General features: G+C 37.5%; 1 protein-coding gene across 5 annotated transcripts in view; it reads right to left on the reverse strand.

Annotated features, from left to right (window-relative positions):
• Positions 1-17,595, reverse strand: part of CNTN3 (contactin 3) — a 335,565-nt gene that overhangs the window by 27,902 nt on the left and 290,068 nt on the right. For all 5 annotated transcript variants that reach the window (XM_039477684.2, XM_074404562.1, XM_074404559.1 and 2 more), the window contains 6 exons: positions 10,752-10,869; positions 9,708-9,866; positions 9,459-9,608; positions 7,929-7,999; positions 6,321-6,555; positions 3,291-3,406 (listed from right to left, as the gene is read on the reverse strand). In XM_039477684.2, the coding sequence (XP_039333618.2) occupies positions 3,291-3,406; positions 6,321-6,555; positions 7,929-7,999; positions 9,459-9,608; positions 9,708-9,866; positions 10,752-10,869 (849 nt within the window). The remainder of the gene's footprint in view (positions 1-3,290; positions 3,407-6,320; positions 6,556-7,928; positions 8,000-9,458; positions 9,609-9,707; positions 9,867-10,751; positions 10,870-17,595) is intronic.

Here is a 17,595-nt window from a genome sequence, read left to right on the forward strand (position 1 = left end):
CACATAAATACATATTAAGTTTACACATAAATACAAATAAATATTCTTCATTTATTTTTCTTAATTTTACAAGTTAAGACCAGGTCAAGAATTGTGATCCTGTCACAGTGTCTGTAAAGGACAAAGTTGTTCATGGTGAGTGTGTACGTCAGTCTCCCATCTGAGGAGTGCCATATGTGTTCATCTACATTCTTTAAATAAATATGATCTAGCATTGAATCCCATATCCCTCTCAGTCAATGGGAGATTCAGCCATGATCATTCCTGGGGCTCCCTTCCCAAAGCTCCCAAGATTACTTATTATTGCACTTGATTTGAGCCCTTTAATTCTAGCAGCCGGGGGCCATGTTTGGTGAGTGGGAAATCACTGCTGGATGTGGGAAACACAGTCTTTCACTTTTACAGCCTTGCCATCAACCTGGGCACTGCCTTAGGAATATGTAGGTCCTAGGAGGCTTTGTAAGCTTCAGACATTTATTTCTTCCAACATCATTAGAAATTTCTCTTCTATGTTTTCCTCAGTTGCAATTTCTCTTCTCTAACCCTCCGAAAAACGTGGAACAATCTCCCTAACGGCCTGAACTTTTGAAACAAAGCAAGCAAGGGAAGTGTCCCGCAGGCAACTCCTTCTGATAGCTTTTGGCATAATCCCTTGAGTTAAGGTAGCTTACAGTCAATTATTTGCTACAGAACATTTACTGGGGAGAAACAGATACATTAATATCTCAAAAATTATTCTGAGTACTGGCTCACACCTACTATTTATTATGAGCCAAAAATTATGAGCTCATTATATAACTAATCTTATCCTAGCCTCCCAATATCATAACGAGATTAGGCCTATTAGTGTCCTCATTCTTGGGTAAGGAAAATGAGGCTCACAGAGTTTATGTAACTTTCCCAACACAGAGGGTAAGTGGTAGAAATTGGGATTTGCTGTGGGACTAGCCACAGAGTCACACTCCCTTACAACTGTGCTCCTTCCAGCTCACGTACCTTCACCTCATTGCCACTGCCACTGCCAGTTATCTAACCATGAGGGAGATACTGTTGGCTCCCCATCATCTTTCACTGCTTCCATCCATTGTGATGGAATTAAATGAAATCTTTCATCCAGCTGTTCTTGGCTTCCTTTAAGATGCTGTTCAAGTTGTTCTCCTCTATTTATGTGGTGTTTTACTTCTTCATAATCCCTCTCTCTTCCTTAAGTCTGGACTATTCTATCTCTGATCAGACTTCTGTGTATCAAGACCAGTGTTTATTATGTTTAAGTGTGTAGAAAGATGTTTCCTTACAGACACTTACTAAAAATATATACAAACAAGACTTAGTCCTAAATGTTTGGTTTGAATGGGTCCTAGGAGAGTTGTGGGAACTCAATTTTAATAATCCCTTCAGGTAATTCTGCTGTAGGGGGTTCAGAGTCTATACTTTGAACCTCATTGCTCTATTCCCTATCCTTTCTTTTCTTAATTTGTTAGTATTAATTCAAGTCAATGCTTGTTCGGTTACAAGGAACAGAAACTCTCTCAAGGAACTTCAATTATGAAAAGAATTTATTAAAAAGAACCTCAAGGTAACATTATGAAAAATAATAAAGCCAAGTCATTTGATAACCGAATGACTGTCAAAGAGCTATTTTATTCTGGCTGTTCCTACTTTTTTTGAGACAGAATCTCACTCTGTCACCCAGGCCAGAGTGCAATGGCATGATGAGGGCTCACTGAAGCCTTGACCTCCAGGGCTCAAGCAATTCAGCCATCTCAGCCTCCCAAGTAGCTAGGACTACAGGCATGTGCCAACATGCCTGCTTAATTTTTGTATTTTTTGTAGAGATGAAGTCTCACTAAGTTGCCCAGACTGGCCTTGAACCCCTGGGCTAAAGGGATCCTTCTGTGTTTGCCTTCCAAAGTGCTGGGATTATAGGCGCAAGCTACCACACCTGGCTTATTCTGCCCTCTTGAAGGTTGGATGGGTCCTTGTCTTGACCATTCTTTAGGGTTGCATGGGAGTGTATCTATCTCTGCAGATTAACTTTGTCCTGCCTGTCTATGGCCTTAGTTTTGGAAGTTTGAACTGAGTCCTAAATCTGACACACTACTGCATTACACTCATTAACTATAAACTCGTTATTTATTTAAATATCTCAAACAAGAATCTGACTTGCTAGGCTTCACAGTTCACAGAGCATTTACACCTGATCAAGAGGCCACCCTGGAGCCCTCATTTGAAGGTGTGTTGACAAGTGGAGGGGCACGTGGCCCTGTGATGCAAACCTGCCCGTGTAAGCCTGCCACTGATTCAGGAGTTACAAGCTTCCTGACGGAAGCTTGAAGGGAAGCTTCATAAGAAGACAGCTGTGGGTGGGATGAAACCACAACTATGAATCCCACAATGTCATTGTTGGCAAAATCTTAGAATTTTATTTATCTTGCCAGTTCTCAGCTCCACTGCTCCTAGTTTCTTCTAACTGCTCACTACTAAAAATGGGACCCAGTCCAAGGGATTCTTGTTAGCCTTTAAAGCCACCTGTGACCAGGTCCTTCTGTGCCTATTTGTAGTCACCTTTCCAAACAGGAGCCTTCTCTAGGTGGGGCCTCTATGCCTCTGCTTTTCCAACATGCCATGCTCAATCTGGAATGTTTTCCACTTTCTCCACCTTTACTTACTTTCTCTTGAAAGGCCTGTTAAACCTTATTACTCTTATAAAGACTTCCAAGATGTTCCATCCTTCTTGACAACTCAAATATTTCCTGTTTGGGTGACCCGGTCAGACCTTCATTATATTTGGTCTTACATTATCCTCTCTTTTAGATGTTTCATCTTATTTCACTAAACAGAGAGGTCTTTGATGTCTCAAATTATGTTACAGACAGCTGACTTCTCTAGAGCCTATGAAAGAACCCCACAGGGCAACAAAGACACCAAGAAAGTAAGACAAAGAGCTGGAGGACAGTGATTTCCTGTTTACAAAAATACTCTATGAATTTAATACTGCAGTTCAATCTCACTCTTATTTTTTAGTCAACTTGTCTAAAATATTAGGCTCACATGATACATGATTTTGTTTCATATTCTTTTTTTGTTCCTTTTCTACTCCAACTAATGTTATTTTAATTCAACTGGTTAAATTCAGTATATGTTGAACATCAAATAAAACAGTGTGTTGATAAAAAAAATTTCAGCTAAAGACAGACTTCAAATAAGATGTCATTGTTAAGGATTTTAAATGCAAGGAGACAAAGTAGCATGGTAACATAGATACACAATTTAATTTGAAAAGAAATTACCTCATAGCCCAGTAAATGTCCATTGCTCAACTTCCAAGGAATGGTGTTCCATGAAACCTCAATTTCTGAGGAAGACAGGCTATTTGCAGAGACATGAGATGGGGCCACTGTAGGCTCTGTGCAGAAACAGAAATTGAAATACTATGAAAATTTTGGTAGTAAACATATATTAATGTTATTTTTATAAAAGAATTTTAACATGTGAAAACTGTATGAAATATTCTGGCACCATATGCTGAAAATAGAGACACTGGTCCGTTTCTGTTTCTTAGGAAAAGATGGCATCATAGCCACAGGCTTTTCCTTGCTAAATAGCTGTGACAAGCTGTACTTTTTTCCCTTACACATCTTTCTTGGCATCTTCCTCTTCTTCCTTTTTTCCCCTTCGTTCTTCTCACCTTGTCTTTATTTCCTTCCGTTCATCTCATTCTTACTGCATGGAAACTTCTCTACCCACAAATGCTACTTAGTTTTCATTTTGCCAAACAAAGGTCTAGGTCAGGTAAAGCTCATTTACACAATAAATACTGAGTAAGTATGTTCTCTAGCAAAGCCTACAGAAGGGACAACTGAAATGTGGTGGATGGCATCCTCTTTTGAAGGAGTAGACAGACATGCAGGTGGCTTATTGCACAGCAAGAAGATCCCCTTTGTAATCCCCTCAACCCACGGTTGAGGTCCTGTGGGGTTCACAGTGGTTCTCCCCTCTCAGAGCCCAGCTCTGAGCAGGAGTCTCCCCGCCCTCATGTGCATTTCTCTGTCAAATGATCCTGCTTCTCTGCCAAGGTGGCTTGATGCTGAAATGAATTCTTGTTCTAAGGTTAGGTCTCTTAGACTTTCTCTCCTGATAATTTGAAACTTGGTTTGGAGAGTTGGGGAGTACTAGGAGTATTTGCAGTACTGATCCACTGTAGCTGCTCTAGAGGAGCAGACCATTTTCTGAGGTTCCAGAGCTTCCTGATTAAAATTATTTGTGGGGTTTGCTGCATAATTCTCCCTTGGATTCACAGAGACACCCTGTGGGTTTCACAAAACTCTTTTGCTTCTGTCTTAGGCAAGCCCAATTCATTTCTCACATTTGAACAGAAAGACTTTTAGCTAACTCTTCAGTGGGAGCAAAAATGTTAACAGGAGAATGAAAATGAGGGAGTCAAGAATGGGCAAGAGGCTGTGGCTGCCCCTCTTCTCCAGTTGCCAGCACCTAGGTCCTGGCTGCACAGGTTGACAGTGTCCAAAAAATTCCCTGGATAATTGCCATTACTCCCCCAAACCCTTACTTGCCCCTGTAATCCCTGGTAGCTTTTGGAAATAAGGTTTGGATATGAATTTAAGCCTCTTCCTTTTGCAAATACTTTTATAATCCTTTAAAAAAATCCCTCTCAGAACTCAATGGAAAGTGAGAAGACAAGAATAGGGGTGGCGATCCGAAGAAGAATCAACTCTACTTACTATTCTTAGGAATGACAACTACAGACCATTTTTTGCCACTTACTGTCAGGAGGGTAGAAGAGACACTGATGTATTTCATGAGCTCAGAATGGTTAAGGTCAAAGGTCCTTGGTTAAAATACTGGCTGTACCACTCACTACTAGGAATTTTGGCAAATTTATTACTCTCGTTTACAAGGCTTCCATTTTCTCATTTGTAAATGGGAAATAATAGTGCCTACATTTCATTCTTCATTTGAAATTTCAAATTAGGTCATGTCTGGAAGATGGTAAAACTTCCGTACATGTTAGTTTCTACTAGCCAATAGTTTTTGCTGATCTATGAAATGGCAATTTCATATAATTTTTCTACCTTTATTGTTTTCTAAAGTGGCCATAAGACAAAACATAGATGTCTCGATATTTTTGCATGTTCTTCACATGTACCCCCAAACCTAAAATGCAATTAAAAAAAAAAGATCTTTCGGGGGAAAATAGGGGAAGGACAGAGGGGGATGGGGAGTTGGGGAGAGATAGCATGGGGAGAAATGTCAGATATAGGTGATGGGGAGGAAGGCAGCAAATCACACTGCCATGTGTGTACCTATGCAACAATCTTGCATGTTCTTCACATGTACCCCCAAACCTAAAATGCAATAAAAAAAAGATATTGAGGAAAAAAAAGAAAAACAAATAAATGGAATGGGTTTGGAGTGAAGTATGTCTGTATCTCTACCAGCAGGAAATCATATACCTCAAACCTATACACTGCATTTCTGTTTACTGAGATATTGTTGTTCCTGACTCTTAATCCACTAACATTCTTTTCTTAGGCCATGGGAACCATTGTACCACTTAGGGCTAGGGTAGCTCTAAGGGGTATATTTTTATTACCCAAGGTAAGGCTGTGGTTTTCCTTGCTTCACAAGCTTGAACTTAGGAAGTACTTCTCATAAACAGATTTTTAACTGATGGTTACAATCTAAGACAAGTCTCAATCAATTTTGGAGTTTATTTTACCAAGGTGTTAAGGACATGCCCAGAAGAAAAAAAAATGGGTTCACAGACACACTCCGTGGTCTGTGTCCATGTCTAAAGGTGAATTTGAGGTATTTAAATATTAGAGTGGGCTATAGTGGAAAGAGGAAGGGTATGGTAATCCACATGTTGCAAGGGAAAACAAGCAAATAGGAAACTAGTCAATTAGGCCTCTGCTCAGTAAATCAGCACTTTACATAAGGTAAGGCAAACACAGAGTAGCTACTTGTAGAGATTTAACCCTTTTCTGTAGCTATCTGGTTAGGAACAAAAGGAAAGGCATTTTCTTCATGACTTGGCTTTCAGCTTAATTTTTTCCTTTTGGCCTAGTGAATTGGGGTCCTGAGGTTTAATCTTCCTTGCACTGTTACATCCTCTATCCATTAAGTCTTATACTTCAAGTCATTTATGATTGATCTTTATGACTTACACTGGGAATCTACTACTTGGGTCATTGTTCTTTGGAATAAATATATTTGAAGTTACAAAGAGACTCCAAATCAGTTTCTGGAGCACAAATAGTTTTTATTAGGTTGGAACTGATACACAGTCATGTTTTCCATACCTTCTTCTGCAGAGAACACTGTTGTCACTGGGCTAAATGGTCCTTCACCTTTGTTATTATAAACACCCACTTTAACTTCATATGGTGAATATGGCACGATGCTTTCATTCCTAAAGACATATCTTGGGGTGTCAGGGGATGTCACCACTGTCTGGATCCAGGTGGTAACCCCAAGAGGGCGGAAAGCAACAACATACCCAAAACCTTCACCATTCTGTAGTTCCTCAGGGACTGGCTATAAAGGAAAGACATACTCAATCACCCTTACACATAAGGGCAAGGCAAAAATGAATGGAGCTGTAATCCACAGGCATTTCTAAAAGTCATCAAATAATCATCTACATTGTATTAAGCAGTTAGATTAAAAAAAAAAGGAGAAAAACATCAACAGGAGACTCATGTCAGCTGCTTTAAAACAGACGTATGCCACCATTTCATAGCCATCCAGAAACTGAACTGGAATTTTCTGTGATTGTTCAGGTAGCTGATCACCTTATGGCTCAAGTATGAGTTTCTAATAAGATATACTTTCAGTTGAAAATATCTGATCTCTTAAATCAAATAAAAATCATCTAATTCTCAATGTGGACTTTATGGGAAGAAACATTGAAGTGTTGATTAAGCACAGTAGGGTAAAACTAAAAAAAAAAAAAGGAAGTAAATACTAATTTATAAATTAACAAATTACATCCTGGTAATTCCAGCACTTTGGGAGGCCACGGCAGGTGAATCACTTGAGGTCAGGAGTTTGAGAGCAGCCTGGCCAACAGAGCAAAACCTTATCTCTATTAAAAATACAGAAATTATCCAGGTATGGTGGGATGTGCCTGTTATCCTAGCTATTTGAGAGGCTGAGATGGGAGAATCACTTGAACCCAGAGAGCCGAGATTGCACCACTGCACTCCAGACTGGGCAACAGAGCAAGATTGTCTCAAAAAAAAAAAAGAAAGAAATATTAATGAAATAAACTTAAAGCTATACTTGAGTCATGTCAAAAATTTTATTGACACATCATCAACATCTTTAAATAATGTAGGTAATTCTAGTACTTTCTGACTTAAAACATGTTAATTAACCTTTTTCCTAATGATGATGTAAAGCAAGCGCTGAGAGAACAGCCAGGAAAGAAACAGATTCAAGCACCTGCTGGAATAAGTGACTTCACCAGTGGGGGCTGCACAGTTACATGGAAAGTCATAAGAGGAGTCTGAGGGGCAACAGCCACAACATGACTCATCCATATGTCTACCATCCTGGTGACCCTGGGTTAATTATTTCTTATCTCTGAGCTGGAGTATTTTCATCTATGAATTGTTGCAAGGATGACATGAGGAAGATATACGCTAAATGCTAGGAACAGTGGGTGGCTCAGAAAAGGCATCAAAAGATATTAGCTACTAGAGCTACCACCACTACCATCAGTTCCACTCCCACTAACCCCACCACCACCACTTATATTACCACCATAAGCAGCAGCACCCATCAGCCACACCCCAGCAGCACCACCACCACCACCTGCACCATTGGTCAGCACCACCACCCAGGAAGCCTTAATGATTATGGGAACAGCAACACCCTGATGGGGAAGATGCTGCCCAAACACTTACATCCCAGGTTATCACAAGTTCAGATCGGCTTCCGCCTCCTCCATTGACTTCAGAAGGAGGCACTTCCGGAACTGCATGAGTTAGAAAAACAGAGATGAAATGGCACTTGCATTTAGTAATACTTACCTCATAGACAATTCAATGTTTTTTTAATATTTAAAATAATTTCATTATTGGCACATTATTCATACACATGTGTGTTTATGTACATATTATATACATATGTATATTTTTATGACATTATCAAACAACATATTTACATGAAATCACAAAAAATTCAAAATCTATCAAACAGTAAGAAAAACATGATCAAGTTGGAAGAATACTTTGCCAGTATGAGAGTAAATGAAACAAGAAAAAGTGATTTACGGGAGATTATGGGAAATCAATCCAGCATGAATGTTTAGCTTGTGACTATTCCAAGTAGGATATAATTCTGAGAACAGCATTGGCTATTAAGGATGACCCAGACTCAAACCCTTAAATCTTGTTTTGAGGTATTATTTATAAACTTCTCAGGGGCATCAGATTCTGACTTACACTGAGAACTTGAGGCTTAGTGAACCCCATGACACAACTAGAATATAAGTCCCATGAAAGTGGGTCTTCGATGTGTTCACAGCTATACTTGCAATATCTAGAAAGTGCTTAACACAAAGAGGATGCTCCCTAAAATATGTGTTGTGTGAACAAATGACCAGAACATGAGGGAAATCACAGTTCCTTTATTTCTCTTATTTCCTAGCAAAAACATTATGTGCATTGCTCTGAATAAAACAGCATCATGAAAATTACTGAAACACATTTGATGACTTCCATCTTAGCTGAGTTCCTAAAGTGATATACCAGCTCTATTTCAAACTTCATTTTAGTTGATATTAACTAATATTACAGATTCTGATAAGGCAAGTCTTTAGGTCTCAGCTGTCCCTATGTTGTGATGTTATGTACACTTTCTAAGTTTGAGTTTTAATGCTAGGATATTTTTAGAATAATAAAAGCAGTCTTATGGTCTATGCGAATAGTTGTCCCATATGGGGATTCTTATCAATGATTCTTTCTTAATTCAACACTTGAAGTGACATAATATACCTATTTATCAATTGCTTAAGCTCCTTCACTAAGCTTGGTGGCAGAATGAGATTTCCTAGCAGCAGAACTCCCAAATGTCATTATCCTACCAATTTGTCAATGCTTGTTATAAATGAAAACAGCACTTCCCCTGCTAACAGGGTAACTATGTCAGATAGTAATTATAACCTTAAGTGACAAAAACATATTCACTCAACATGCACTAATGATCATTTACGACGGACTGAACTCTTGGAAATGTCACACTACATCAGAATCACTTACATGTGTTTCTTTTGACAAATGCCATATGGCCAGTTCTGCCATTAGAAAGGTCAGATAATTGCAACAACGGATTATTGAGCCTGATCCCCTGCTGGCCTGGAGTTCAGGGCCAAGGGAAATGGAAGTACATACCCACAGAAATTAACCCATTACTCAGAAAACAAAAACACTAACCTGCCTCTTCAGTTCTTACTTTTTCTGAGGGTAAACTGGGTTCTCCACCTCCAATTTTGTTACTGGCTACAACCCGAAATTCATATTCCACCCATGGGTTTAACTCGACTACAGTAGCTGTGTGTGTTTTCCCATCAATGACCTCAGGCACTGCAAAAGAATATTTAAGAGTTAAGAGTCTGCATACTTTAGCATTTATCGGAAATCCATTAATATGTGTGTAGATGATATATGCCTCTCCCCCTTTACCTGTTGTGATGGTTTGCCAACCCACGGAGAAAGGTGTCCGAGCCTGGATAGAATAGGATATAACCGGGCTATGATTATCTGTACCTTCTTTCCAAGAGAGTTGAGCTGTTGTATCTGTAATTTCATCTACCCTCACATTTTCTGGTGGTCCAGGTGAACCTAGAAAAGGCACAAATGCAAACACTGGGTAGCAATTCCATAAACGTCATCCTCCTATCACACAGAAGAGAATGTCACAAGACCACTTCAATACCTCTGATCTATCCTAATTTCAAAAGTACTTAGGGAAAAGGCCATTTACCTGGCAACAAAACAACTACTTCCCTCTACTCCCCCACATTTCTGTTGTTAGATCTGAAATTTAGATTTGAGGCAGTAATTCCTAAACTATAATACTCTCTGCAGATGACAGTCACTTTTAAATACCTCTGTTCAGCAGGATTCTTTACCTTTTCAAATTCAATATCCTTTGCTCTTGTTGTGATGCCTTTCCCTTTAATCCACTAGTGTATCTTTATAGTTCCCAATTTGATATCTAGATGTGTTTTATTCCATGATGCACTGTGGTCATTTTTCAGCCCAGTAGCAAATCAGTACCCTGGACAGCAGCTCAGGTTGGCAAATTTTCTCAGGCATTCTGAACAAATTTTCTCAGGCATCCGGATACATTTTTTCTATTTTTAGAAAATTGTCCCCCTTGTAATTATTCCCAAATCCTGATTCTTTTGGAAGCAGACACACTGTACAATATTCTCTCTCAAATTAAATACAATCGTTGAATTAATGACATGCTCAAAAACGCATCAACTTGGCAGCAGCTGTGGAATGCCAATTACAGTAAGAGCTATTTGAAGGGCAGAGTTGAGATTTTTATTTCTTTGAATTAATACCCACCCTTATTGTCATATTCTGTGGTCTATGAGGGGGAAATTAAATCATATTATAACTCCTATGCTCATATACTGTCTCATCATGGTTTTTCCTTGAGTAAGGAATGCTGTTAAGATGTGAAGTTACAAACTCAAGGAGTCATTAATGTTTTACCTCTTACTATGAGGTCAGCAGCAGACGAAACACTGTCCACTCCTGTTTGCACCATACAAACATATTTCCCACTGTGTTTCAGCTGAATGTTTCTGATCATTAAATCACCAGATGAACTCTGTTGGAAAAACAGGTAATGAATATATTGCTATTTTAAAAACACAAAGAATCTTGAAGTCTATGGCCAAAAAAACAACAACATTGCAACGAAAACTATTTAGGGAAAAAACCAAGGTGGTATAAGAGAGAAGATTGCTGCAATGGAATGTATGCAAATAAAAACAAGTTAAAAACCATACATGACTGCAGTCAAAGATTTCTGTAGCCAAATAAACAACAAGCTTTCCCCTGGGCATTTATCATTTCAAAAATAAATAAGGGCAGAGATTACAGTCTCAGAGTCTATTTACTTCCACCAGGGTGACACTTCTTTTTATATCCGCTGCTCAGCACCAGCTCAACTCTTTTCTCTGATTCCAACCCCTTTGCAATTATCTGCCTGAGAAGAAGAGGGATGCTTGTGGATATCTAGTGGGAGATAAATGCAGCATGACAAGGGGATTACCACGGTTGAAACACTTTTCTGAACACATTGGAGCTTAAAAAGCCTAAAGCTGTTTTAATTCCTTGGATGCAGAAGTTAGGGACAGTCAGCATGAAAACATGAACCCCCTCAATAAGAGGAAATTAAAACATATTAAACCTCAAAAATAACAGCTAGCCAGGCACGGTGGCTCATGCCTATAATCCCAGCATTTTGGGAGGCTTAGATGGGTGGATCATTTGAGGTCAGGAGTTCAAGACCAGTCTGGCCAATGTGGTGAAACCCCATCTCTACCAAAAATACAAAAATTAGCTGGGCACGATGGTGTGCACCTGTAATTCCAGCTACTCAGGAGGCTGAGGCATGAGAATCACTTGAATCTGGGAGGCAGAGGTTTTAGTGAGCCAAGATTGAGATCACACCACTGCACTCCAGCCTGGGTGACAGAGGGAGACTCTGTCTTCCCCCTCCCCCACAAAAGTAAATAATAGTAACAGTTGTCCTTAAAGACATTTGATGGCATTACTCAATAGCTAATTAATGGAACAAATAAATTTCTAAAAGCTCAACATTAAATGGACCTCATTTAAAAATAATGTAAAATTGCATTCATAAAATGACTAACTGCAAGCCAGTTTCAGACATTAGTAAAAATATGACTTGTAATAAAATGATTTGGAAAGAAAAGCCCTTTGAAAATGATCATCAATTTATGTCTGAACTGGTAAAGAGAAAGAAGCAATAAGTAATGTATATCTTAGTAATTAAAAGAAAAGTTTTAGTCTTGAGTTTTTGTGGTATATATTGAAAGATGAATTCTACTATCCTATCTTTAGGTAATTTTCTAAAATCTTTTGTAGGGTAATTTCTTAAATATTCCTTCCCATTTTTAGGATTCTTAATGGGTTACATATTCTCTGTAGTTGGATTGTATAGTTTTAGATGAAAGTCTAGAGATCTGGAAGAAGACAGATGTGAAGTGATTGATGGCTGCAATTAAATGATAATCTAGAAACTGTTAAGCTTGCATGTTTTGCTTTCATCAAGTTAAAACTTTTTCCTTTCCCTCTTTCCCTCTCCTTCTCCTAGGGTTATTTGGAAATGTATCCCTAGGACAAACACCTTCAAACCCTGCTGACCTTTAGAAACTCTTCAGGTTTTACAGGCTCCATACACTCACAGATATTCATTTCCATAGAAATTTCTTGTTTTCAGTGAAGAACTGTTACCATCAAATGCCATGTAAGGCATTGGAGCAAGGTTGTTATTTTTGCCAACCTTTATTACTTTATTTGCTTACTTGAAGGCATCTGGGTTAAAGAGAATTGTGACAGGGCTTTATGTCCTCACATATCTGGATACACCTTTTAGGCACAATGGCTGGCTTTGTTCTTTGAAGGAGTATGGAAGAGTTTGGTGTTCAACTTGTGACTTCTGTTCACTTTTAGCATGGGTAGGTGAAGACAGGGAAACAGCTATATCATAAAAAATGAAGCCATCTTCCTAAAGAAGTTTAGTCAGGGGAAATATAATTTTTAATTATCCTTTTACATTGCACAGTAGAAAAGGGAAGCAATTAACTAAGACAAGTAGAAACGGAAACCATTTTATTTCAGCCCCAACATGGAGTGTATGAATATATAAATGAAGAATAAAATTTAACAGAGTATAAGTGAGATCCCCTCATTTTTTTGTCTCTATCAATAAAATACATTTGTATTGTTTCTCTTCTAATGCCATCTCTCTCCCACTCTCTACAGCCTTTTAATAGAGCATGACATAGAAGAAAGATTTATCTTAACAAAAGTGCATCCATTGCTTGCTATGTTAGATTCATTCAAGGATAGAGAAGTGTCTAACAAATGGCCCTTGCTCTCTAGGGTAAAAAAGGTGGTATATTCATGGTATGTATAAACAAGTTACGTTTACAAGTTTAGAAAGTATAATTCACAAAGGTTAAATAAAATCACATGGCATATGCCATGTGTAGACGACAGCAAAATGAAAGAGACAGATATTTCCAAATCCTGCTGAGATGTGAAAGTGGAACTCTTATTGATGAAAGGAGTGTAAGCTGGTACAATTACTCTGGACAATTGTTTAGAAGTTATGAAGGCAAGATATACATACAATTTATGATTCATCAATTCCATTCCTAAATATATACCCTACAGAATGGCATGCACCTGTCTACCAAAAGACATTTACGAGACTGTTTATAGCTATTATCCATAATAGCTAAAAATAGAAACAACCCTATCACAGTAAAACGGACAAATAAGTAGTGAAATAATTATTTAACAAGAAACTATTAGGCCATAAAAATGAATGAACTGAAACTACATAGATCAATATGGTTGAGTTTCAAAAGCATGAAGGATAGAAAACAGATGGAAACAGATAGAAAACAGATATGATCATGACCGAGCATGCGAGAAGTCTGGATTGTGGCTATCTTTGGAGGTATGGTAGTTTTCGGATGAAGCACCATGAGGACATCTGGGATGTGGGTCATCTTGTTTCTTTTTTTCAGTGCTGGTCACTCGAGTGTGCTCATTGTGTGAAAATTAATTGGGCTACCCTCTTATGACTTGTGCATTTCTTGGTAGAACACAATGCTTACCAAAATGCATTTATGATTATGTACAACTATATCCCTAAATGCTCAGCTTTCAATAGGGTTACAGATGGGAGAAGTCAAGTAACATGTATGTAATTCTAAACTCCAACTTATTTCACAAGAATTAAACATTTAATAATGGTAATTTAATTAAAAATGTTATCAGTATATCCTGTAATTTCTTAACAAGATGTAATTGAGTATTCCCAGGCATTTAAGAAAAACATAGAAAAGGAAAAAGATATTCCAAAAGGAAGTTTCACTTCCATAAAACTAATTATTTCCCCCATCTGTCATTGTTAGAAAATATAGTTATTAATTAACTGTGATAAAGGATGTGAGAGAGGAATGTTCAAAAAAGAAAAAAAAAAAACCTTAGTAAAATTAGTTGAAATGTGATGAAATAGTGTTTGATGGATTATTTACCCTTTTTATAAATAAACTTAATATGTAATATTTAGAAATAATTAGAAACATATTTACCATCATTTAGGTTATAAAATAATTCAAATAACACAACACTAACCATCTTTGGATAAATTCTTAGAAACACTAATACTTTGAATAAAAAATAGCTTATCTGTTAAATTAGTTTGTCTTTGTTTGCATTATTTTCTGAAACTTCCTTTTCCCCACCTTCTCAAGCAGAATGGACCAGAACTCGGAAGGTACAAATTCACAGCTTTATTTTCTCCTCCTCATGTCTCTTTTTTGCTTAAAACTTGCACTCAAAGCTCACTAGTGTAATTCCATTTTCCAGAAAGCACAGCTTTTTTCTATGCTGCTGTCCACAATTTTTGAAAGTGAGAAAGGCCTATTCCAGTAACTTAAATAGGACGGTAAGAAGCAGGATAGGATCCCCTAAGTCATACAAATTGAGTTCTTTTTTCAAAGCACCACCTATTAAAAATAAGATCATTCATTCAAAAACTGTTTCTAAAGTAGTTACTCTACTTCAGTTGTTAGAAATAAAATGTTGAAGGCAAGAAATAAAAAACAGTCCTCATGTGCATACTGATTACAGTTAGAAGACAGGCATTAATGAAATGACTACACAAATCAATGTAAAATTATAATGTAATGCCAACTCAAAGTATATTGGGGGAATCTAGAACTTTTTGAGGTTTCAGTGAACTATTCATTGAGCTAAGATTTAACATGTGAGCAGAAGTTGTCCTGGAAAAGCGGGGAGAAAAATGAATTACACTAGGGTACTTATGCATGTGCAAATACCTAAGGTAGTTAAGAACACGGTTTATTTGAGTAATTCAAGAAAAAATAGTTGAATGAGGTAGGCAGGGGATAAGAGATGTCAGAGTTAGAGTTAATCCACAAATTGTTTACCTGTCACCAGAAAATGAAAAGTTCACTGTAGCTGACTTTGAGTTCCTATTTACATCTTAATGACAGTAACATTTTTTCTTTCTTGTATTTTTATAATATCTACTAAGCTTTGCTAGAATTACTTTATTATTCAAGTATTTGTCCATGTAATCATATATGTTTCTCTTAGGAAAAAACAAGTCATATTTCCAGAATGTGAAACAGGTATTAACAGTAAATGGATTTGTAAGCCAAAGCATCCTTGAAATAAATGCTAAGGGGAAATCCAGTATGTATTGAATGAAATAGGAGAGAATCTTAGTAACTTTTTCCCTGTATTTTCTTAGATGATGACACAAATGGAATTTCTGATGTAATTTCAAAATCACTCTGCACTAAAGAGAGAGAGAGAAAAAAACAAACCTGATTTGATAACCCATGCCAGATAAAAATAAATAAGCAGACAGATCATTACTAATTACAGGTAGGCTGAAAATACAATATGATATCTACCACATGCTAAAAATCAAGATTTAAAATAAACCTTGGAATTAGGGGAACCTCTTGAACATTGCAAATGTTGTATGCACTTTCAATATAATAAATTACAAGCAAAAAACAAATTCCCTAGTAAGCACTCTCAATGCAAATACTGCTGCTGGACCGCCAAGAAGCATAATTTTCCAGTTTAAGAAAAAAAATTACATTTTGACGGCTATTTGGAACCAAGGTTGAATAGGCAGTCCTTTTTTTTTTTTTAAATCACTTTACACAGCCTGTTATTGCAGTGCCTCAAATATGAATCATTCATCCCTTCACTGGGTTACCTTCCAAACCCTGACATTACATGTAAATCATCTCCAGGTGCCTTGAAAACAGTCAAACCTGTAAGTTCCTTCTGGAACCTCATTGGTGTTTTCCTCTGTAAGGGTTCCTAAAGGAATAGGTGGTGACATGACCCTGCATTTTGATCACGCAAATTAAACCTTGCTCCCACCAATGCCAAGTGGCTGCATCAAGTTCACCTTCGTTACTAATGCACGCTGCCCATCCAAAAAGCAGAAAGTACTGGCAGCCACTGAAACATGGAAACAAGCCCTAACACTGTAAACAGTTTTAATTTTTCTGACTGATTAACAATTTCACCTATCACGTGGTTGTCTGAACACGTCACATTTAAGACAGGTAAGATGCAATCAATTAATATCAAAATTTTCTTGACTTTCTTGAGTAACAATAAACTGGAATAGTTGCTCCATTACAGGATTTTGAGGCCCAGCTTGCTCCATTGTAAGTGTTTCAAAAGAGTGACACATCAAAGATCACAAAAACTTGGTGGAAGGCATTTTATGAATATTTTAGGTTGTGACAAGTGCCTCAGGTGCCTCAAAGGTATCAGCTTTTTAATTTCAACATCGAGTTCATATTAACAACTTAGGATTTTTTTTTTTTTCTGGGCAGGGTGGTGTGTTGATGTTGATGGAGTAGGAACTGGTGATCTCAGGATGCCTCATTTTTGCCGTCCCAGCAATCTTAACCCAGTGTTTTCTATACTTAGATCATTAGAGTTACATCTCCACAATTGTTTTTGCCATATCCTAGTACCAAGTGTTCTATTATTACTTACTTTTCCTTAAACTGATTAATTTTCTTCAACTTAACATAGGAATTGACATATAAAATATATATTTTTATCCTAAGTGAAAATCTGCTCACCAAAATAATAGTTAACTAGTAAAATTAATATAGTGAGGAGAAGAGTATATAAATGGACACTGACCAAAATAATTTAAATGCTCATTAAGTTAGACACTGTCAAAGTCCCTGAGCTGGAGACTTTGGCTCCATTACAGATTAGCAAGTATTAGAAAATAGCTAATGACAGACCTAATATCATGTTTAACCATTCTCCTTAATTAATTAATTAATTTGTGAGATGGAGTTTCATTCTGTTATCCAGTCATGCAGTGGCATGATCTTAGCACCCTGCAACCTCTGTCGTTTGAGTTCAAGTGATCTTCTCGCCTCAGTCTCCCGAGTAGCTGGGATGACAGCCATGTGCCACCACGTGCAACTAATTTTTGTATTTTTGGTAGACATAGGGTTTTACCATGCTGGCCAGGTTGGTCTTAAACATCCTGATCTCAAGTGATCTGCCCGCTTCGGCCCTTCTCCCTGATTTAATCTAAATGACTGAAACAAAACTGAAAATAAGTCTCTCATTCGATGTTACATTATTTATTGCTACCTGTTGAGTACATAGTCTGTGTTTTAAAAAACACTGTTCTATCCAGTTTGCTAAATCCATTAGTTCTCAGTGATGGCAGTACTATAAATTCACCTGGGGAATCTTTTTA

Source organism: Saimiri boliviensis, chromosome 8 (assembly GCF_048565385.1).
Source record: "Saimiri boliviensis isolate mSaiBol1 chromosome 8, mSaiBol1.pri, whole genome shotgun sequence".
Classification (NCBI taxonomy): Eukaryota; Metazoa; Chordata; class Mammalia; order Primates; family Cebidae; genus Saimiri; species Saimiri boliviensis.